Source organism: Desmodus rotundus, chromosome 2, assembly GCF_022682495.2.
Source record: "Desmodus rotundus isolate HL8 chromosome 2, HLdesRot8A.1, whole genome shotgun sequence".
Classification (NCBI taxonomy): Eukaryota; Metazoa; Chordata; class Mammalia; order Chiroptera; family Phyllostomidae; genus Desmodus; species Desmodus rotundus.
Window position 1 is genome coordinate 199,208,217 of NC_071388.1, and position 23,156 is coordinate 199,231,372.

The 23,156-nt window shown below is 41.2% G+C and overlaps 1 protein-coding gene across 7 annotated transcripts in view; it reads right to left on the reverse strand.

The window, feature by feature from the left end:
* The window catches only part of DOCK10 (dedicator of cytokinesis 10), a 227,671-nt gene that overhangs the window by 104,867 nt on the left and 99,648 nt on the right, over positions 1-23,156 (reverse strand). For all 7 annotated transcript variants that reach the window (XM_053919129.2, XM_045198211.2, XM_024563982.3 and 4 more), the window contains exons 2-3: positions 18,185-18,304; positions 6,644-6,733 (exon numbers count right to left, since the gene is read on the reverse strand). In XM_053919129.2, the coding sequence (XP_053775104.1) occupies positions 6,644-6,733; positions 18,185-18,304 (210 nt within the window). The remainder of the gene's footprint in view (positions 1-6,643; positions 6,734-18,184; positions 18,305-23,156) is intronic.

The following is a 23,156-nucleotide window of genomic DNA, read 5'->3' on the forward strand; positions in this document are numbered from 1 at the left end:
CAAACCAAGAGCGTAGTTTTAATTAGTATTCTGTGCTTCCGGCTTTATAGTATCCTTTTGTGCATATTATAAGGAAAACTTTGCTTGAGATGTTTGGCTTAGGAAGTCTTCATCCTATATATAGATACTTTAATTGCACTCCCAACCCTGAGTGGGAGGGAGTGGTGTTTGTTTTTTCACGGAAGTGCCTGATTGTTTTCATGGTTATAGATGTTGATTTATTTATTTTTAGAGAGAGTGGAAGGGAGAAAGAAAGAGAAGTAGAAAAATATCGATGTGCAAAAAAAAAAAAAAACATTGATGGGCTGCCTCTCACAGGCCCCCAACTAGGAACCTGACCTGTAACCCAGGCATGTGCCCTGACTGGGAAAGAAAGGGAATTGAACCAGTGACCTTTTGGTTCACAAGCCAGTGCTCTAGCCACTGAGCCACAGCTGCCAGGGCTAGATGTTGATTTTAAGTCACTTATGAGGATCAGATAAAGACGTTGTTCCCCAGTTGCTACTTTCCTAATGGTTTCATGTCATCGTTCTATTTATTTTTAGAAACACAGTATTGGGATTATATATTAATCTCCCTATTTAAGGATGGAGAACCTGAGGCAGAAAGCTTCCATGTTTGTCAAAGTGAACAGTGGAAATATCCCCATCAAGTCAGAATAAAAAGTGCATAGTTTAAATAAATTCCTCAAAGAATCAGAGGTTCCAAAGTGGGTTAGGGTATGGAGCAAGCATTGGGTCAGAGAGCCAGGGCCTTAATTTTGGCTCTGTGTGAACGTGGGCAAGTTAGCTAATGATTCAGAACCAGTTTCGTAGGCTAGAAAATGAGGTAGCAACACCTCTATGTCACAAAATGCTCAAAAAATACATTATGTGCAATCTTGGTCAACTATGGATCAGCGTTAATTTAACACACCTGCGAACACACCTGTGAACACACCTGTGAAGTGTTGTCGTGGATGTGAAATAAACACTTTTGTGTGGAGAACATTTAACATTATATTTAAAATACAGGGAAGAGAATTAATAACAGATGAAAAGGGAGAGACCACTCATTTTATTTAAACTCCTATTTAAGATATGAAGTCATTCAACATAAAAAAAGAAAACTTCGCCCACTGCCTTTCACGAGAGGCTGAGAGTTGTCCAAGGAGAGCCGGGTGAGAGATAGTTCAAAACTAGTATTGAGCAGGGTGTGTTTAAGCTCGAGTATGCCAGTTTGCTGCCTAGCGACCATGGCATTTCTCCTTGCCATGCTGTGGGGAGCCACGGGACAATTTAGCACAGAGTGGACCAGAAGGGTTGCTGAGTGCAGCGCAGCAGCTGCTGTAAGAGAAACACGTGTTTCTGCAAAACCCTTCAGACATCAATGGATTCAGTTTAGTGCAGGCTTCATCTGGTTTCAAATATCCGGCCAATGCTTCTCACAGTGTGCATCAGAGCCACCTGGACGCAACTACAATGGGGTACCTAGAGCAAGGGCTGAGAGGAGTGAGATGCAGCAAAACAGCCTCTGGCAATGACCACCATGGGTCAGGATGCTGGATCTGCCTATTCCCAGCTATATGACGGTCAACATACTTCTTAATCTTTCCATGACAGTTTCTTCTTCCTTAAGAGGTGGTGATGATGATAAGAGTGAAATATATGTTTGTAATTACTGCAGGAAAAGGGCTTCGGAGCGTGTCTGGCAAAAAGTAAGTAGTCAGTAACGATTAGCTGCTATTAGCTATTGGGTCAAGCATTTTTGCCAACAGAATTCTCTGGGTTCCTTTCTCAGTCTTGAACCAGCTCTCTGCTGGCCCCTTTCATTTTATCTACTGTCTCCAGGCTTGACTGTTCATGTTGCATTTTTATTATGTGATATTTGTAACTGGGGCATCTCATCTTCCTAGCCTAGAGGTTTCCCTCTGTCTCCATCCTTAGAACCAAGCAAAACCACAGGAGTTTTCATAAGGTTCTCACTGCTAGAGATACACAGATTTTAGCAGGGCATAAAAGAATTTCTTCCCAGCCTTCTTCCTCTTCTTTCTCTTGTTTTTACTTGAGACCCATGCAGTTGGGAAAAACATGATAAAAAGATTCACCTGTAGCTGAGCTGAAAGAAAGCTCTGTCCTGAGATGTGCAACATGGAAGTTTGGCAGATACCTGAGACCTAAGGTAAAAGGCATTGTATTTGACTTTTCCTTGGAGCAGTGTTTAGGAGAAATGAGCAGCTGAGGGTGCAAGTGAGAAGAGGAGGAGTAATTCCAGGATGCAAGCAGTTGAAAGGGAATTAAACTAGGAGCAAAGGTGAGGGTGAGAAATTTCGCCCCAGGATACACCCAGAGCCAGATAAAGGCAAATGAGGTCAACCTGTTCTCAGCTGAAACTGACACTCTCAGAGAACTATAAAGAGAACAATGGTGGGGGGATTGCCTGAGGGAGTAGGGGGTGCTGGGTGGAGGGGGGCAAAGGGGGAGAAATCAGGACAACTGTAATAGCCTAATCAATAAAATATAATTAAAAACAGATATCAATCTGGTCATTTGAAATTGTGGTACAGAAACTCATGGAAGCACAAATAAAACCAAAGTTCTCTAAGAACCCTAGAATATCCCTAGAAGTCCCCAGTGTTGTGTTAATCTGCTTTTCAGGCCATCCTATCTCTTCATCTCTGGGACCTGGATTGGATCCAGAGACTGGGGATGGGGCTTCTGAACCAGGCCTGGGAGTTGGGATCTGATCTGACTTGCCCTACCTCAAAGGCGTTCCAGGCAATAAAATGAGCAGATATTATGAGGCAAGAACTGAAGCAAGTTGGCAACCAAAGTCTGTATAAATGCATAGTAGTTATACCGCAAATGATTAAGAATGGGTTATGTCAGATGAACTTAATGGTCTCTGTGGCAGATGACAAGCCTAGAGGTAGAAAAAGCAAATGCTTTTGGGATTTTGATTGTTTCCTATGACATTTTTATTATCTAACTAAAATAATGATAACAAAGGAATCTAATGTAGTCTCTACTCTCTAAGGTGACTATCTAATGCCTTGAAAAAGAAAGGTCGATTTTAACTTTTAGAGAATAAGTTTAGGAAATAGACTTGTTTGCTTCTAATTCTGGCAGTATTTTAAAATACATTCTAACTATTTTTTTTCTGAAATATTTTTTCATTATGAAAATTCATTTGTAATACCACCATGATAGAGAATATATATTGAAAATCAATCTCTCCCTATCCCCTATAATCTCAAACTTGTGAGGTAACCAGTGCTATGAGTTTAACATGCATTTTAAAAATACTGGGGTGGGGGGGAGAGGAAGGGGAAACGGGGACAACTGTACTTGAACATCAATTAAAAAAGTTAAAAAAATAAATAAAAAATAAAAGTAAAAAATAAAGTAAAATGCAAAATGAAAAAAGTAAAAATACTTTTTCGAGGCTTATATAAACATATTTACATATATACATGTAGGGTTTATATCTTCACTAATATCATACCATATATTCTGTAACTTACTTTTTTCTCTTAACAATATATCATGGGCATCCAAGTGAATGTATTTAAATATATATATAAGTTTTATATATATATTAGCTAGATAGTGCAATATTATAAAATATAAATGTGTCAACATTGATTTGCCCCAACCCTTATCAACCGGTATTACAAACTGCCCAGCACAGCAATACTTGTGCTTATAATTATATTTTATGCCCTAGTGTTTGTTTTATAATGTTCATGTTGCATATTAATGTGCACTACTTAAAAGAAGCATTTGAATGACATCTCATAAAGTTATAGACATGTATCACTGACCATGTGTGACAGTGTTTATTTCCTCTGTTCCTTCTGTCTCTAAGTTATAGTCACCTTAAAATTTTTCTTCTTTCCGGTATTTCTGTGTTAGTTTGTATGTCCATGGTACAAGAGAGGGTGGGCAACTCTCTATGCATCTTGGCCAACTGTATTCCTTCTTCTTGAACTGCTTGTTCATATTTTTGTGTATATTTTCCTGGGTTATCTATCTTTTTCTTAGGAATCTGTAGGATTTTGAATATTAGGAGCATGGTTGTCTGTGTGGGGAACGAAAGACATATGAGTTGCAAATAATTTCTGTGGTTAAGTATTTCTTTTTGGCTTTATGGTACCATTTATCATATAAAAATTGAAATTTTCTATTTCCTTAAGTTATCCATTTTCACAATTTTTACAATTTCATTTTTTCATACATATCTGGGATCAATTGTTCATATTGTTAATATTTATCTGGAGTTAAGCTTTGTATGTAATGTGAGGTAGAGGCCCTAACGTTCTATTCATCCAGAACGGGTAACCAAGTATTTGCCGAATTGCTCGTCCTGTCCCAAAGAGTGCCAAGGGCCGTGTTTACCGTTTGTTGAGAACCCTACACACTTGAATCTTTTTCTACATATTGTTTCATTTCACTGGCTACTTGTTTATTCCACAATATAAAAAAATTGGAATTGGTCTCTATTTTTTAAAGCTAGCATTTCTCTAATACCAAAGGGGGGAAAAAAGAAAACTACAGCCAAATTTCACTCATAAATATGAATGCAAAAATTGGAAGTAAAGTATTAGCAATTCCAATGCAGGAGGGTATGAAGGTAATGATACAACTTGAACACAGAAATTTATACCAGAAGCACAAGTATGGATCTCCAGGACAGCGACTCCTTAAGGCTATTGTAGCACTTTATGCAACCAGCCTTGTTCTAGCAATAGACCGAATACGCATTACAAAGCATAAGTAGTCAGTCATTGTAAGCACTGTAGAGACCAAGAAAGATGCTTCTTACATGTTTCTTTTATGCCAGAAAGTGTCATAAAACATCAACTTAAAAATACGACAAGATGCCCGATATTAGCACTGCTATTCAATACTGTTTCAGAGATGTTGGAGAATACGGTAAGACAGATATTATTACATGACCACACACCTAAAAATCGAATAAGATCTATTACGATAAGAGAGTTTACCAAGCTAGTTATGCATATTTGAAAACTAATAGCTTTTAAAAGATAGTAGTAATGAATACTAAGAAAAGGAAATGGATTTTTAACATTCCACTCACATTTGCAGCAAAACTATACAATACACTGAAGTGAATTTAACAGCAAACATCTTTATGAGCAATGTGCAACATTTTGGTGAAGACCACGCAGGAAGACCAGGTTAGATACTGCATTAGGAATTCAATGTCATACCCATTTTGAGCCCTCCCTGATTTAATACATACGGGTGTCCTGCAGGACTTTTGTGGACTTGGTCTCAGTGATTCTGATTTTCCAGAGAAGCAAATGATTTGCCAACTCTTTGTTTTTGTTTTTTTAAACAGTGATGCCCTGGTAGATATTCCAACTTCCTCTGCTGTGACCGTAAACAAAATATTATGGTACTGACGTCACCCTTGTTGTTTTTATTAGTAAGTATGAAAACAATATGCTCAGATGTCTTGATGTGATCTAACTCTGCATTTTTTTTTCTCTTTTTCTACCTCCTTAAAACAGGCAATAATTTAATGTGAACTTTGGGAAGTAAATTTGAAATCTTGGAATTGGAAAAAAATAAACAGTCAAGTTTCTGGCAAAAAAAAAAAAGACTTGGATTGAATAGTACAACACAAAGGTATTTATATACATATAAATACATGTAAAAAAGACTAGTGTGACATAAAATATGCTTAATCACACTGGCATTAATACATACACAAATATGCTAGCTTATATTCACATAAAAATGTTTAAGAGCTGAGAAAGGGCTTTGCTCTTGTGTGTAGCTTTAATTAAATCCTAATTAGGATACATTACTGTCTCAGGATTAAAGACTACTTTCAGCTTAACCTGTCTGGGGGTAAATTTTATCATTGTATTTCCTGTAAAGGAAGGACCACTTCATTTATTTATTCAATAAACACCTGCTAAGTAGCTGTTATGTTCCAGCCCAGGCCCTTCCCTAGAGCAGCCTGCAGTCAGGGTAGGAGAAGCAGCACTTTTGTGGGCTTTTCCTACACCCATGAAATGCAAGTGGGTGACACGCCAACTGATTTTTATCAGTCTCTTAAAGCTGCCCACAGGGATTTACCATTAACTAGCACTGTAGTTACTACCTGAAAGAAATGTATCTCTTAAGGAACATGTATATGAAGGACCCATAGACGAACACAATAGGGGAGGGGTGAAGCTTGAATGTAGGAAGGGGGACAGGGGAGAGTAATGGGGTGGAAATGGGGACAACTGTACTTGCACAACAATAAAAAAAAGAAAGAAATCTCTTAAAATAGAAATGCCATTATCCAAAATTCTCACATAGTAAGGCCTTGCCTACAACTCAATCCAAGTAAGTAAAATAAAATGAAATCTGCCTATTATGAATACTCAAATATTCCTCGATGTGGGGTTTTAAGTTAAATAAAAACAAACAAAATTCCAAAATTTGAACAGTTGGCACACAATGAAAAATGGTTAATAGGAAAACAAAAAACATCTCCAGGTGACCAAGGTTAGAAAACATCAATGAATCATTGAATTTAAAATTCTCTACTGAAAGGTGAGGAAGACAATAATAATAAAGTTATAATAAGAACTGGGGGGAAAGCAAAGCTTTATAAAATAAATGATTGGAAGCATCACATTTACCTCCTTCACCAGTAAACTTTCGGCTTTGCGCTCTGCGTCTTCAGGTACCGTCGAGTACAACGTTCGGATGTCCCACGCAACGGTGGCGGTCTGAGAGGAACAAGGAGAAGAAATTGATCTCTCCAACTCAAAAGCATTGTGCAGACCCTTGTATCAAAAACACGACAGAGAAGTGATTTCCATCTCAGCGATTAAAGATAAGAGAAGACAGAGAAAATTCCATGGTTCTTACCAATTTATTCTCTAGGAGGGAAGATCCAACCCTTCCTTGGATTACCACTCACTTGCATTATTACCATTACTGTCTTATCAGTGAAGCTCAGAATTTTAAACTGTTTCCTTCCCTACAAAAGATTGAAATTTTGGACATCTGTATATTGAGACTCGTTTAATTCTACTGGTATGTTTTGTTGTTAATGCTAAGATAAATTTTAAATAAAGAAGACAATTTACAAAATCAGCATTATTGTAATCCTACTATAAATAATCTTTTGGACATCTACAGGGTAAATTTAGCCCCTTTTAGAGGCTGCTTTGTGTGTGTCTGTCTATAGTCACGACTGGGGATAAGAGGGAAGGAGGGGTGTCCAGTGAATCTGTACCTTGAATAAAACAAGTCATGTTTTTGGTGTCATTTTTTGTTGTTGAAACGAACAAAATATTTTCAATGCTAAACAAACATCCTTCTTATAAATGAATACACATAAACTAAAAGTATAAAGTATCTCTGAAAACAAAACACCTAAAACAGAATTCACGGGTCGTTTCCTCTTTATATGCCTTCAGCTCTATCAAGCCAGGGGGTATGGGTGCTGTAAAACCACGACTCTCCTTCACCAGGCCCCAGCTCCCTTCACTCTGTGCTCCTTTTGATTGCAGGGATGCTGGGATGATGAGTCTGACCACATACTTTTATTTTGTATATTCCCAAACCCACAAATGATTTATCAGGGTTTCTAAAGCACAAACTAAAGGTCATTTGAACTGTTCTAGATAAGGGGTATTTTTTCTGTGCTAATTGTTGGAACTGATGAAAATCTCAAAGCCCTTCCTATTTGGGGGAAAGATGGGAAGGAGAGGGATCCAGAGAATTCAGTCTTCTGAGCTGATTTCTCCACTTCTGAATACACAGCTGCTGTAGGATCCACCCCCAAGGGCAGTATCATCACTTTTCTTCCAGTCCTGGACTCCTATTTTCTTCAGGTTCCCTCTTTTTTTACTCCTGACGTGAGCTCCATGAGGGCAAGAAATTTGGTCTCTTTCATTTACTGCTACAACCCCAGTGCCTGGTTCAGGGCTTAAAACCTTAAATACTTACTTGTTAAAGGTGTTGAGTATGTGTGAGCACATATGTGTGTGCATACGGTGTGTATCTGTGTGAACACATGTGGCTGGGTGTAGTGCATGAGTGTGCCTGTGTGTCTAAGTATATGTGTATCTGGTGAGGAGGGTGTGCAAGTGTGTGTGCGGTGTGTGAGTATGCATGGGAATGTGAGTATTTGAGTGTTTGTAAATGTGTATGGTGTGAGTGCGGGTGGTGTGTGAGCACATGTACGTGAACGTGAGAGTGGCTGTGCTGTGTGAGTGTATCAGTGTGAGTGGGTGTGTGAGTGCTTGGGGAGCATGTGGTGTGGGCCCTGTGGAAGAGGAAGAATGCCATGTGAATCTAACAAGATCAGAGACTAAGAAATAATGAGAACACTAGGCTGAAGATGCATCATACAGTAAAAATCAACGCTCATCCCGAACCACAGCTATGGACTGAGCTCCTTCATCAGCACCTTTTCCCTAGGACTGAGCTGCAGCTGTGTGACCGGAGATTGGAAGCGCTAAGAGGCTGTGGCCATCAATTCCAACCAAGCGCAGGGACACACACACAGGGAGCCATCACCGCCCAAGGGAAGTATGCTAGGGTGAATTTAAGATTTATTATTATCTAAAATTTACATTTTTTCATTCCTTTTGAATTTCCTCTTTCAACTTTTTTCTTTTATGTTACTCACTCTGTTAGATAAACAGTGAACGAACTCAGAGTTTGAAGTAGATTAAAATCCATGCCTAAATTGAGCTTTGGGGATTATTGCTGGATTTCAATTATTTGGGGGTAATTTACTTCTTGTTTGGACAGATAACTTGCAGATACACAGTGTCATTTGCTTGGTTTCTAGGGAACATTACATAGTGTAATCCATCGACAAGATTAGGGATTCGTTTTTTCTCTAATTCAGAAATTTCTCTATACTTCAATCACTTTTATAATAAAATTTTTATAGAAAAAGCAAATGATCCCTCTTTTTCATTATGGACTATAGACTTCTACTGATCTTTTTGAAAAAAAAATAGCTGTTCTAAATGCCCTCAGTCTGATGGAGAGGAGAGCCCCACGGCCGCTGTGAGCTTCCTGTTCAGTTACAGCATAAACCTTCTGTCTCACTGCGATCACCGCTCTGTGGTACAACACAACGGAGTGAATGCTGAGCTAGTGTAAGAAGCTTTTTTTCCTTAATGGTAAGTATCTGGAATGAGAACCCAGGTTTTCAGTAATAATAATTACAGGGCCGCTTGATTCATGAGGTCCCATAGTAAAGATAGAGTTTCAGTACATAAGCTAACACTCACATGTAGCGTATGAGATTGGGAATTCACTGGGGTCAGGACCATAAAAACTGATCATGTGGACAATGGCTCCGAGTGACTCCTCATGACCTCTAGTTATGAAATGACAACGGGGGTTGAATCACCCCCATGTAACCGTGACATAACCCTAAAACAGTATTTTACAATGTGCATGAAATTATTGCACATCTAATACCTGGCACAGAAGACAGAAGGCACAAGAAGAGGGGATACACGCCCCATGAATGCCCATGACATACTATTGATCTCAGCTCTATTTTGTTGTAATACTGGAGAATTTGCCTGAAAAAGCAGAAAGCCTCCAAAGAAGTTTCAAGTGTAAGACTGTGGTTCTTCTGCTCATTTTTGACTTCTTTAATGTGTCTCCTTAGACGCAAAGATAAAGTGATCAAAAAAAGAAAACTATACAGAGTCATATTTGTTAAGGTTACAGAGAATTTCTTTTCTGAGAATTGGATGCTTTTAGACCACTACAAATTGCCTTGGCCACAACAGACTTCCTGTTCTCTTTTATAAACCCTCTGGTCGACAATTAGTACAGCTCAACAGCATGAAATGGAGCTGAGGCTGCCCTGGAAGGCAGCCGAGCTCCTCTGTCGGTGGTAGCATTTTATAAGGGGCTATTGTCCAGAAACTAAGCCTTTGGAAACGGAAACTATCATTTTAATTTATGAAACAACGCATGCAGACCCGTGTTTGGAAGTTCAGGTCCCTAACACTCAGACATCTTAGGCTACAGCCCTGTCACTTTCCAGTCCCTTTTGTTCTGCAGTGGGTAGTCTTGGTAGCCTTGTCAGTCACCATTCTGCTGACAAAAATGACCACAGATGACTTCATTGCAAGCACATCGGGGCCATTTCTCAAGTGACCAAAGGCCACTGTCAAAGTCTAAGAAATAGTCTGCTTTTCCTGTTCTGGGGCTGAGCCCAGCTTCCTGTGACAGCACTGTAGATCCCAGCTGTTCCAAAGAGAGGACACGCATGATGGGGTTTGTAGTCGTCAGTCCCAGCTTGAGGAGTCAACAAGGCTCACAACAGGGACTCTTAACTGACACTTCACCGTCAATTCCAACCTAAGCACGTGTTCAGAAGTGATCTTCACCTGAGCTGCTCCGACTAACACTGACTGTGCCTTTCATGTTAGTAGAGCAGGTGCTTCTACTGCATTAGTTGCTTGAAAAACGTTTCTTTTTAAACCATATTCAGAACAGTGTTGTTTGACTTTATTTTTTTCAAATACATGAGAATACCACTTTAATAGCTGCATTGGGCTTTAAGAGGCAGGTCCTTGTTTTGCTGGAGTTAAACTGTATGGGGAATGCACAGATAGCGGGCAGTGGCCCATAACTGGACAGCTGTCCTCATCCGGCCAAGTCGAGCATGGGGGCGTCTCCATGGCAGTGCTTGTGTGTCTAAGTAGGGAGGTTTGCAGACCTGGTTCCAGTTTTACTCTTGGACTAGAAAACACCGAGCAAGTCATTTCACTTCTTTTTTGGGATTCATTTTCCAGTCTTTAAAATATGTCTCATCCTCTCTAAGGAGGTGAGGACAAAACATTCTACATATGGAAAAACATGAGCATGAATAAACCCAGTGCTCCAATATACAGACACTTAGGCACCAGGCTCCTCCATTGGCAGGGAATCGAGGCAGCGGTCTGAGCTCACTGTGCAAGGAAGGGCACAGTGGCCTGTGCAGCCTGCAAACACAGCCCTGTGATGAGCAATGGGCCTCAGACGTGAGCTGACCTGCCGCGGCCGCCCCGCCACAGCACCTTCCCACATGGCTGCTCTCGTTCCTTCTTTCTGTGGGCTCAGTGCTGCCCGAGCCTTGCCCATGCTCCCTGCCTCTCAGACAACTCCTTTCTTTCCTCATCTCAGCTCTAGAACAGGTGTCAGCTGCTTTTGAAAAAATCTTCTCTAATTCATGCAACCTACATTTTCTCTTCTCTGAACTGTAGGATTTGCTGCCTGTATCATGTATGAAGTCGGCAGCTTAACTAGAGAATCTTTTAGAACCAAAAGCTCTGCTAGTGATTAGTGAAGTCAGTCATTTTTGGGGGTGTGTGCATGTTTTGCTTTGGTTTTTGCATATAGGCAAGCCACATTAAGTCTGCTTTGGAAATAAATGATAACAATAAATGAAATGTTTTGCCCTATCTTTACTGTTTGTTACATTTTTGTTTAATTCTTTTAAAGAATGAAGTACTTGAACACAGACATGTCTAGAACAATCTCTTTTTTCAAAATAAGTGTCATTGAGATGAAATTGACATGCCATAAAACTCACCCCCTGACGTTTAGAATTCACTGGTTGAAGTATACTCACAGGGTTGTGCAACCATCGTCACTACTTAATTTTAGAACATTTTCATCACCCCCCAAAGAAACCCATCCCCATTAGCAGTCACTTCCCAACCTCCCTTCTCCCCAGCCCTTGACAATTACTAATCTGCTTCCTGTCTCTGTGCATTTGCCTATTCTGGACACTACCTGCAGATGGGTTTATACCACATGTGGCCTTTTGTGACTGGCTTCTTTCACTTAGCATCATGTTCCCAAGTTTCAGCCAAGTTGTGGCATGCGTCGGTGCCTCATTGCTTTTGGGTGGACTTGTTTATCCATTCATCACGTGATGGGCGTGTGGGTTGTTTGCACTTCCGGGCTATCGTGAGTAATGCTGGCTACAACCGGAAGTGTGCGGGCCTTTATTCGGACTTACCTCCACAGGCTCTTACTGAGCTGAAATAAGCACTCTACAATCACTTCACTATCGTACCAATTGTGTAATGACACCCCTCACCGTGGGATTTGGGGAGTTAATACTTCTCTCAAGTTGTGCGACATATTTTTCTAAGAAGCAGCTGACCAAAAGCATGCTATTTTGATAGAATCTCTAACAGCAAAGTCAAGGTGCTTAAGTTTGATTTCTGTCCTCGCAGTAACTCTCCATCCTTGAACAAGAGCCTTTTCAAATCTCGGCTCCATTAGCTTGTCAATGAGAGGAATATTATAACTTAGAAATAACCGAGTTTGACAAAGGCTATTACTTAGCTTTTAAATCGCAATTACAGTGTTCTTGCATGAACACTGTGAGCCAGTTAAAGCCTCAGAAGCCAAGGATTAAAAAGAGGTTGAGATTCCTGTGAAATGTTAAGTTGTGCCTCAGTAAGAGAAGTGAGAAGAAAAAACTCATGACCTTTCTGCCTTGCAGTTGAAAAAAAATATTAAGACCTTTCTGCTTCCTCTCACCAAATGACCCACGTGGTTGAGTCTGGAAATCCCCATATACCAGTTGCTTTTTATAGCTAAAAACATACTATGAAAAGAACAAGCCTTTGGTATACTAAAAAATCACAATTCACTCGGTAATAATAGCGAGCCAATGAAAACCGCAGGATGTATTGAAGAGCCCAGAGACACTAATTCTGATATGTGTGAGGGATTCAATACAAAGAAGAACTGTGAGAAGATCATGTAACTCTCTAAACAGGCCATTTCAGGTGTGTAGATAGACCTTGACTTTGACAATGGCACTGCCCCGTGTTGAAAGTATAACCTTCCAAATGTACGCACTGCTCCTTGTTTATATGGGTGATGTTCACAACCTCGCTCACAGCACGAGGGACATAGGCTGAGCTGCAGTAGAGCAGTTTTCCTGGTGTGGGCAGTAATGGGAGGAAGGTGACGATGCTTTCTCACGGTGTGGGGGGCGCTGCTAGAGTTCAGACCTCTAGGCTTTCTTACTTCAGGTCTACAACTTCCAGAAATGATTCCGCCTCAGGCTCTCTGTGTCTTTCTCAGGGCAAGAAACTCATTTCTGGCTTTCTCACTTTTTGTTCTGCCCTCTTGTACCTGTGTCTCCTTAAATGGAATCCCTCCACGAGATGATTCAGTGTGTCCCTGAAACTGTCCTTTAGCTTTTCTTTTCCTTCTTACTGTCCTTGCCTGTTTCACTAAGACACAATTTGGTGACTAAGTTCTTAATTTTGGGCTCTTAAGTTTCTATTGTTACCAGCTTCAAAAAAAAAACCCGATGAGAAAAACAAGAACAGTACATATAATGTAACTATTGAAGTAGTGCATGCTTTTGAACTGGGTTAGTGAGTGCATCTAAACAGCTCCTTTCTCGTGAGTCATCATCAGTCACACAGAAGACCATCATGCCTGATCCCAGAACCCACGTATCAGGAGAAACTACTTCTACCTGTTATGTCAGGATAAAGAAGATGCTTCTACTCCAGCCCCTTCACCTGGAGGAAGAAGGTTTGAATTCAATGTTCAGCAATCTTTACTGGATGCCCATGAGCCAGACATTGTGTTGAGTACTGGAAATACAGTTATAAGCTGATTTCTCCCTTGCCTAGTAACAAAAAGCATGTGAATATGTTCATTACGTGTTATAGGGAGGAAGTTAGCCAGGCACTGTATTAGGCCAAATGAGCCTCTGGAGAAGGGGGTCATGATCTTAATGCTACTCCTTCCAGGTGACATGTTGAGTGGTATCAAGAGGAAAAGTCCATTAATGGCCATTTTTCTCATTCCCAGGAAAGGCCGGTTACTTCATTCTCTTTACTCTCAAATTTCATTTCAGAATGGTCATTTGGCTCCTAAAGGTACTCAAAGGATTGAAGTTATATTCTAAACTAATAACCTAAATTGTTGTGAAATAAATATTCATTTTCCACTTGCGTTGTGCCAAGGACCACTGTAGTTGCTGGGGGTCTTGCAATGATCACAACCAAAGACATCCCTGTCCTACTAGAGGCTATGTGCTAATGGAGAGAAACACGAGGAGGGAAAAAGCAACCTGACAGCTTTCTAGGTAGTGATAAATGCTACAAAGAGAAGCTAGCAGGCTGATGGGACAGCACAGCGCAGTGTGGGAGTGGGGCAATGTCGGCTGAAGTCAGAGACGTGTCCTTGCAGAGGTAGCATTTGAACCGAACCATGGATAAAAAACAGGAACCGACATACAGAGAGGGTGAAGGCCCTATGAACGTGGCAAGTTCAGGGAACAGAAAGATGCTAGGTGTCCTTGTAGTGAGCAAGGGAAGCCAGGCAAGGAGATAAGGGCTCAGAGAACATTAGGAACTGGATGCCTGGGATGAAGGCAAGAAGGAGCTTGACTGGGTGCTCGAGACAATGGGAACCCACTGGAAAGTGTTAACCAGAGGCCTGGCATGATCTGACTTGCATTTCTAAAAGCTCTCTTTAAATGAATTGAGCAGCGGTAAGAAAGAAGCAGGAAGACTCTTTAAAAGCCACTTCTGGGGATCTAGGCCCAAAATGGTGATGATGGCTCAGGCCAGGAGCATGGACAGAGAGAAACAATGCAGGGCTTCTTGATATTTCTTAACTATAAGCATTCTTAATCAATTTTGCTCTTCACCCATATTAGGGCATACACTTCTTAATCACAGGGTTTTTGCTTTTCCTGTCAGTCTCACTTGTCTAGGAAGTGCTGTTCTATATTCAGCGCCTTGTGGGTGCTGAATAAATATTGATTAAACAAACCAAGTAATGAGGGATGTCTGCTCTAAGTGTGGGTGCTTGGAAATGTGGAAATGCAGAAGTGAGCTGAATTCTGGGCCATGGGGAGGAGGGCGGGGAGTTGGGGCTGCTCTCCTTCCTTCCATCCTGTGACGCCTTAGGACCGGAGTGGTCATCTATTCCACTTCCCATTGGGTGAGTGGGGACTGGCCACACACATCCCACAGAATCCTCACCATCGCTCCGGGATGAGCCCAGGGAATGATCATCTAGCCTGGTGACTAGGAGGCTTGCTGTTGGTGACCCCTGCCATGTGACGTGGGCTGTGGATGGAGCAGACAGGGCGGAGAGCTTTTAAGGAAGGATCTTTATTCCACACGGAGGAAGATGAAAACACCAGAACGTGAACACAGTTTGTGTTAGCAGGGATCTGTAGAGCAGAGCTCCCCGAATGTTTTCCATAAAGGGTCGGATAAATTTTTAAGGGTCTTCTGTCCCTGCTGCAGTTACTGCAGCTCTGCTGAACTCTGCCCTTGAGCACGAAAACAGCCCTGAAGAGAAGGGCATCATTGTATTCAAGGGAAACCTCACTTATGGATGCCAAAATCTGAATTTCATGTAATTTTTATGAGTTACAAACTAGGCTTTTTTTCTCCTACTATTTAACCAGTTTGGTGAAGAAAATACAATAAGGCAGTGTTAAAAAAACACAAAAACCATCAGTTCACAGGACACACAAAAATAGGCAGCAGGCTACCCACGGGCCACCGTTTGTCAACTCTTACTTTGTAGGGCAGGAAAGAGGAAAAACTATCCATTTGAATTTTGTTCAAAAACTGGCAATGTTATATAGTAATAATATTTGACATTACCCTTTGATTTAGTGGGTGCCTAGTGCAAATAAAATTTAGCTGTTTTTCTGACATGACATTTTCTGATAATAGGGACTCGTTAGCATCAGATGTCCCTTGAGTACCTGCTAATTGGAAGCTATTCTCCCAACTAATCTCCCAGGTCCTCCTCACCCTGTTAGATGTTCTGATAACATACACCAGGTCATCTGTCCCCCATGAAACACCACAGTGACTTGCCAGTTGCCTTTTGAATAAGGTGCAGAGGCTTATCTTGTCCTTGCCTGGCCTCCTCGGTAACTACTCCCTCTGCCTACCCACACCACTCTTCCATCTCAGAGCTCTTCGGGGCCTTGCAGCAGCTTCTTTCAGCCCGAAACATCCCTCCCCACCCTCCCCAGGTTTTAGCATGGTTGGCCCTCCTCCAGAACTCAAAACCCAGCTCAAATGTCACCTTGTCAGAGGTGCTGACCTTGACCACTCAGTCCAACCCAGTTCTTCCTCTAGTTGTTCCCTATTGCATGGCTGTGTCTCATTTTCTTCACAGGACTGCTCTGTGTCCCAATTATTTTGTTAATTCATTTGTTTACTTTTCTTTTTTTGCCTGATTCCTTCTACCAAAAGGTAAGCTCCATTAAAATAGGGTAGTTTCTGTCTAATCATTGCTCCTTCCCCATCCTGAGATTCATGCCTCACATGCAGTATTGTACATTTGCCAAATGAATAAAGGAGGGGTGACAGAATGTCCCATGCAGAACTGTGCTAGTGTGTGACCTCAGTTAGGAATGAGGACGATTGTGAATGTTAGGGGTAAGGGTTGGGTGGAGGAGGGAGAGAATGGTCTTGAGGAATGGACAAGGATCAGATGTTGGGGAAGCCCTGGGGCGATGCTAACATTTTTGCCCTTCATTTTGATGGTACTGGAGGTGGCCACAGGAGGCCTGTGAGCAGGCAAAAGATAAAAGAATTTAGTGTACTTACTGAAATGTTCACGTTGGGAAAATTAAAAAAGTATGGTATCATGTGCTCTGTGTACACCATTAAAGGATGGCAAAGGTCATACCCTATCAGACCTTCCTTAACTTCAATGAGTGTGGGAAGATGCCCCTAAATGAAGTCAAATTCAGTGCACATGTTTCCTTCCATCTATACATCTCCACTCTCTTCTCGAGTTGGGGAAGCTTGGAGTAGATTTTGACATGTTTCTGAATGACAGAGCTAGAAGAAAAGGTTCTCCAAAGTTTTGAGATTTGTTTTTTTCTGTGTGTGTGTATGTATGTATGTTGATGTTTGGTGACAGAAAAAAGCTGTTTGTTAAGTTTGCCTTCTGTCTAAGAGAAAATGAGGATGTGGAATTAAAAAAAATAGAACGTGGTTCAACTTTGTGTTTGCAGTTCAAGACCCCGTGGCCTGGTCCAACCACGGAAATGAGATTTCTGCACGAGATAAGCCTCTCTTCAAGTGTGTCAAATGCTGACGAGGGAGGCATTTAAAATTCTGAAAAAGATTGGAAGAATGTTTTTCTCCTACCTACAAATCTGTCTCCTTTCTTCCATCCTTCGGCACTTGGAACAGACAGTTAACTTCCATATACCTTCCTTTTTTATCAATCCATGGAGGAAGGTGGAAACAATGAACCTTTAGAAGCCAGAAGTCAGATCTGCCCCCAAGTTAAGGGAGGGAATGGAGGTTTGGGGCCATTTGGGGAAGTGTGGTCTCTGAGGGCCCAGAACTCGGTAGAAGTTTCCATGACAATGGCCATTTCCCAGGGTGACCCTGGAGCTGCCTTTTCCTCTGCTTTCCAATGCTTGTGTTTGTGATGTCTGAGAGTACCTTTCTTTTAGGAAAATTTACCATCTGCCCATTGAGATCTCTGTTTTCATAGTTGGATATTTACCAACCATTTTTAAATGTTTACAATGACCACAAATGGAATGGTTGGGGCACATGGGTGCTCAGCATCTGTAACTTTACTGTGTTTCTGAAACAAATTTCCTTTTCATTCATTCTCTTTACCACCCCAAGAGCAGTCTGTATGCTACGGAGTATTGTCCTAAAGATCACAAATCCTCTATGAAAATGTGCTGGGCTATCTGTTTTTGCCCACAGTGCTCATCATTTCCTTATTAGAGGGCACCCGAGATTCAGGGTGCTTTTTAAGAAATCTTTTTGTGCCGAGAGAGTCCCACCTCTGCCATTGGTTCATTACAATTGCTTGGAAGCTTTCGGTTAGAACCAGCCTGAGGGAAGCCGTGAGGCAGGTAGGACAGTGGTTAAACACCCAGTCACTGGCAGGGACACGGTACTAGCTGGACCAAGGCAGAACCTCATGCCACTCCCATCCCTAGAGGCCACCATGTCACTGAGACCCAATCTTCCACATTTATGAGGCGCTTGGGCCCTTGAAATTGCCGGATGGGGATTCTTAGTGCATTGACTGTGAAGAAGGGTAACCATAGGAAGGGCTGGACTCCCCTTAATCTACAAGGGAAGAAAACACCTTTGGGAGGATCACCTGTAGGGCCCTCCTGAACTCTGATGGCTCGAAAAGAGCGCACTTACTGAAAAGTCGTCACTGGGGAAGAAGAGGAGGTCTCGAAGGGGATCATTCTGATGTGTCTTTTCAAGTTCTTCAATGACAGTTTCATAATCCAAAGGCTCGAGAAGCCTGGGTTTTTCTTGCTGTGGAAAAAGAGAAAATGATATTAACTACTGGCATATATAATCTTCTCAATGCCTGGTCGGGTTTCATTTCTTGTGTCACCAAGGCTTGCTTTGACATTGGGCAACCCTTCCAATAGACTCACAGAGACACCAGGCAAGTACGGCTAAGCCACATAACTATTATTTCGAGATCTGAAATAATAGGAGAAGATCCTGAGATATTTGACTTCTCTCTCTAAGTAGTCCAGGCTATCCACACCGAGCCTTGAAAGCTCACTGTCTTTAGCCCTATCACCTCTATAGACTGCAGGTTTATGTAAACTTCACCTGTGTCAATGGGAAGAGAGGCCTTCTGTTACTTGCTATAGTATTATGATGATCATCATCACTTTTGCCAAGTTAGATACTTCCCTGTGAGGTCTACTTCAGTATATTTTAAAATGCTGGCTCCCTGCTAGCAGTCAAAGTATCACAGGTGGCCTTAGTTGTTACTGGAGCCTGGATCCTGTGTCAGGATGAATTGCTTGGCCCTGAGCCTCTTTGCCATGATAGGGAGAAGCTGGGTAATTCTAACATACGTGAATGACGAACGTAACTATTATAGACACAGTGTGGTGAAAATGGAGAAGAGTCTGAAAGACAGTTAGATAATTGCTCTGCATTAATGCCCTGAAGCCGAGAAGAAAGGCACTTCCCTCAGAGAAACCGCCCATAGCACCAAGAAGATTAATGCTAGTGGGTGAAGGTATGATTGTTTCATTACAGGGATGATGTGTTTCCTCTCAACGCTGGAGCCCAGAAGAAAGACTTAAACATTACAGAACAGAAAACCAATGACACAAGCTGAGTTCCCTTGGCCCTTTGATGAAGCATTTATGCCAGCTGAAGTGAGAAGAAATGGTGGTTTGGATTGTTTTAAAGCCCCTGGAAGATGGAGTGGTCACCATGAAATTTGTATGCTGGAATGACCTTGTAAATGAAAAAAAATTTTTTTCCCCCTTTTCACATCAATGACATCAATAGTTTCTCACCAACCTTGCTCCTCTCCAGTCTGCAAAGTACAGAATTAGCTTCCATTTCCAAGGCCTTCTTTGCAAGACCTGTGCTAGTAAATCTCCAGAAATTTTTATTGACAGTTTAATAATTTCTAGTGGGCTCCTCAAAGTAACGATGTTTATTTTGATGATTTTCCAAGCATAAAAAAATGAAATGAAACAAAATGTAACACAATGGACCAGTAACAAGGATTTTCATGTATTTTCTGCATTAAAACAAAACAAAAAGAAACCAAACCAATTTTATAAATGCTTAAATAAACCAAGTACAATGTAACGTGAATATTTTTCCTGGAAGGGCCCTTCAAGTAAGATTGCTAGGTTTAGCAAATAAAAGTACAGAACTCCAGGCAATATTTGAAGAAAAGAAGAAATTTAGTTGCCCAACATAATCTACTGAGTGAAAGAGCTGTGAAACGTTCAACATTTTGAAGTAGAAGCTGCAGAGACACTATGGCACAATGAGAGTAATTTTAAAAAGTCCTCCTAAAATCCATGTCTTTCGATATATTTTATTTAGACTTATTTTGAGTTCCAATTCCCCATTTCCCCAGACAAAAAGTTTAATTCCAATGATCACCAAATGATAGTTCAAAAGGCACGCAGGCTCCAGATGTTTCCTTTGGCGCAAACATTTATTTCGTTCTATTTTTAGTTGACTTTCAGTGAGTCTTTAAGTGATGCTATTTCACTTCAGTTCAGCTACGGACCTCCATAGTCCTTTCTGATTACCCATTACCCTGCAAAATCACACATTCATTTTACCAGCTGCTCCAAAAGGCCTTTGAGTCTGAAACACATGACTTATTCTGGAACCCCCTTTCCCCCCGGTATAGTTTTTGTATGTTAAATGTAGCATATCAAACAGAATGTATTTAAAACCATCAGAAAGTTATGTCACCCACAGATTTGTTTGGTTACATCCCTTCCCCTTGCTGTGACTTTTCAGCTAAAGGGTTTGACGCCTTTTGGTCTCACATGTCAACAGTTCCTGGCGTAACTACTAGCACTTTCCCTCTTCTTTCTTTCCTTCATACCACTGTGTGAGAACGTGGCTTAGCATGTGTGTTGAAATTGATAGATTTAAAGGAAAATGACATCAAGATGTTTTAAGAGGCCTCCTCCAATCTTGTTTGCACTGTCTTTTTAATTTCAATTCCCATTAGTTACAAACTACAGCATGAATGAATAAGCTGGAGACAAGAAGACCTTCAAAAGAGACATTTCAAGAGGGCCCACCTTCCACCCAAAGTTAATGCCACCTAAATTAGCACAATAAGAAAACCAGGGTTCATGACTTCCTGCCTAGCTGGTGGCATAGGTAGATACACAACCAACCAAAAGAAGAACAACAACAAATTAAAAAAAAAAAAAAACAACCACAACTGCCAGAAAATCAAACTGTATGAAAGGCCAACAACCAAGGACTTAAAGAGGAAACATTCATCCAGACTGGTAGGAGGGGCGGAGATGGGCAGCCAGGTGGAGAGGACTCGCAGCTAGGTGGTGGCTGGAGGACCAGAGTGGGCAAGATGGTGGCTTATGGACCAGGTGAGGTGGCAGCTGGCAGAGCAAGTGGTCCCACATTTGAGTGGGTAAAACCTGGAGGAACAACTGGGGAACAAGACAGACCATGCAACCTAGGGTTCCAGCATGGGGAAATAAAGCCTCAGAACCTCTGACTGTAAAAACCTGTGGGGGTTGTGGTGGTGTGAGAAACTCCCAGCCTCACAGGAGAGTTGACTGGAGAGACCAATGGGGTCCTGGAACATACACAAAGACACCCACCTGGGAATCAGCACCAGAAGGGCCCAATTTACTTGTGGATAGTGGGGGAAGTGACTGAAAGGCAGAGCCCAGCAAGTAGCATTGTTCCCTTTTGGACTCTGTACCCATGTACAACACCACAATGCAGCCACAGGGGTTGCCCCACCCTGGTGAATACCTATGGCTCCACCCCTTAATACATGACAGGCCTGCACAGACCAAAAAAAAAAAAAAAAGGCCCAAATGAAAGAACAGATCAAAGCTCCAGACAAAATACAACTAAGTGATGAAGAGATAGCCAACCTATGAGATGCACAGTTCAGAACACTGGTAATCAGGATGCTCACAGAATTGGTTGAGTATGGTCACAAAATAGAGGAAAGACTGAAGGCTATTAAAAGTGAATTAAAGGAAAATTCACAGGGAATCATCAGCGATGGGAAGGAAACCAGTACTCAAATCAACGGTTTGGACCAGAAGTAAGAAATAAACATTCAATCAGAACAGAATGAAGAAACAAGAATTCAAAAATATGAGGAGAGGCTTAGGAACCCCCAGGACAACTTTAAATGTTCCAAGATTCAAATCACAGGGGTGCCAGAAGGAGAAGAGGAAAAGTAAGAAATTGAAAACTTATTTGAAAACATAATGAAAGAGAACTTTCCTAATTTGGCAAAGGAAATAGACTTCTAGGGAGTCCGGGAAGCTCAGAGAGTCCCAAAGAAGTTGGACCCCAGGAAGCACACACCAAGGTACATAATAATTACATTACCTAAGATTAAAGATGAGGAAAGAATCTTAAAAGCAGCAAGAGAAAAGGAGACAGTTACCTACAAAGGAGTTCCCATTAGACTACTAGCTGATTTCTCAAAATAAACCTTGCATGCAAGAAGGGGTGGGAAAGAAGTATTCCAAGTCTTGAAAGGCAAGGACCTACATCCAAGATTACTCTATCCAGCAAAGGTATCATTTATTTATTTTTTAAAAGATTTTATTTGCTCATTTTTTGACAGAGGAGTAAGGAGGGAGAAAGAGAGGGAGAGAAGCATCAACACGTGGTTACCTCTCGTGTGCTCCCTACTGGGGTTCTGGCCTGCAACCCAGGTATGTGCCCTGACCAGGAACCAAACCAGCAACCCTTTGGTTCGCAGGTCGGTGCTCAATCCACTGAGCCACACCAGCCAGGGCTAACAAAGGTATCATTTAGAATGGAAGGGCAGATAAAGCGCTTCCCAGATAAGGTCAAGTTTAAGGAGTTCATCATCACCAAGCCCTTATTATATGAAATGTTACAGGGGCTTATCTAAGGAAAAGAAGAAGATCAAAAACTATGAACAGTAAAATGACAACAAACTCACCGAACCCAAACAAACAAAAACAAACTAAGCAAACAACTAGAATGGAAACAGAATCACAAAAATGGAGATCACATGGAGGGTAGTCAGTGGGGTGGGGGAGGGGGAAGAATGGGGGAAAATGTACAGGGAATAAGAAGCATAAATAGTAGGTGCAAAATAGACAGGGGGAGGTTAAGAATAGTCTAAGAAATAGTGAAGCCAAAGAACTTATATGTACGACCCATGGACATGAACTAAGGACAGGGGAATGCAGGTGGGAAGGGGTGCAAGGTGGGTGTAAAAAAAGGGAATAAAGGGGGAGAAATGGGACAACAGTAATAGCATAATCAATGAAATATATTTTTAAAAAGGAAAATCAGCTATCACAAGGCACAGTTTATCAATAAAACCATAGAAAAACTAAATTTTAAACACTCCTTGATATGTCCAATAAAAGGCACAACTTGTAACAGATGTAAATATCTGTCGGATTTTTATTGCTCCATTTCAAGTTATGACATACAAGCCAATCAATTAATGAATTTTATTAAGCCTTTTCTTTTTGAGATGTTGACTGAGGTTAATTTGACATGGGGCTGCAAAACCTAGAAGATCTGTTTTATATAATTAATTCATTAAGTCAACTCCTGGGGGGAGATGCATTAGTTAAGTTCAATCTTTCCAAGGAATGTGTTGATCAATGTGTAACTT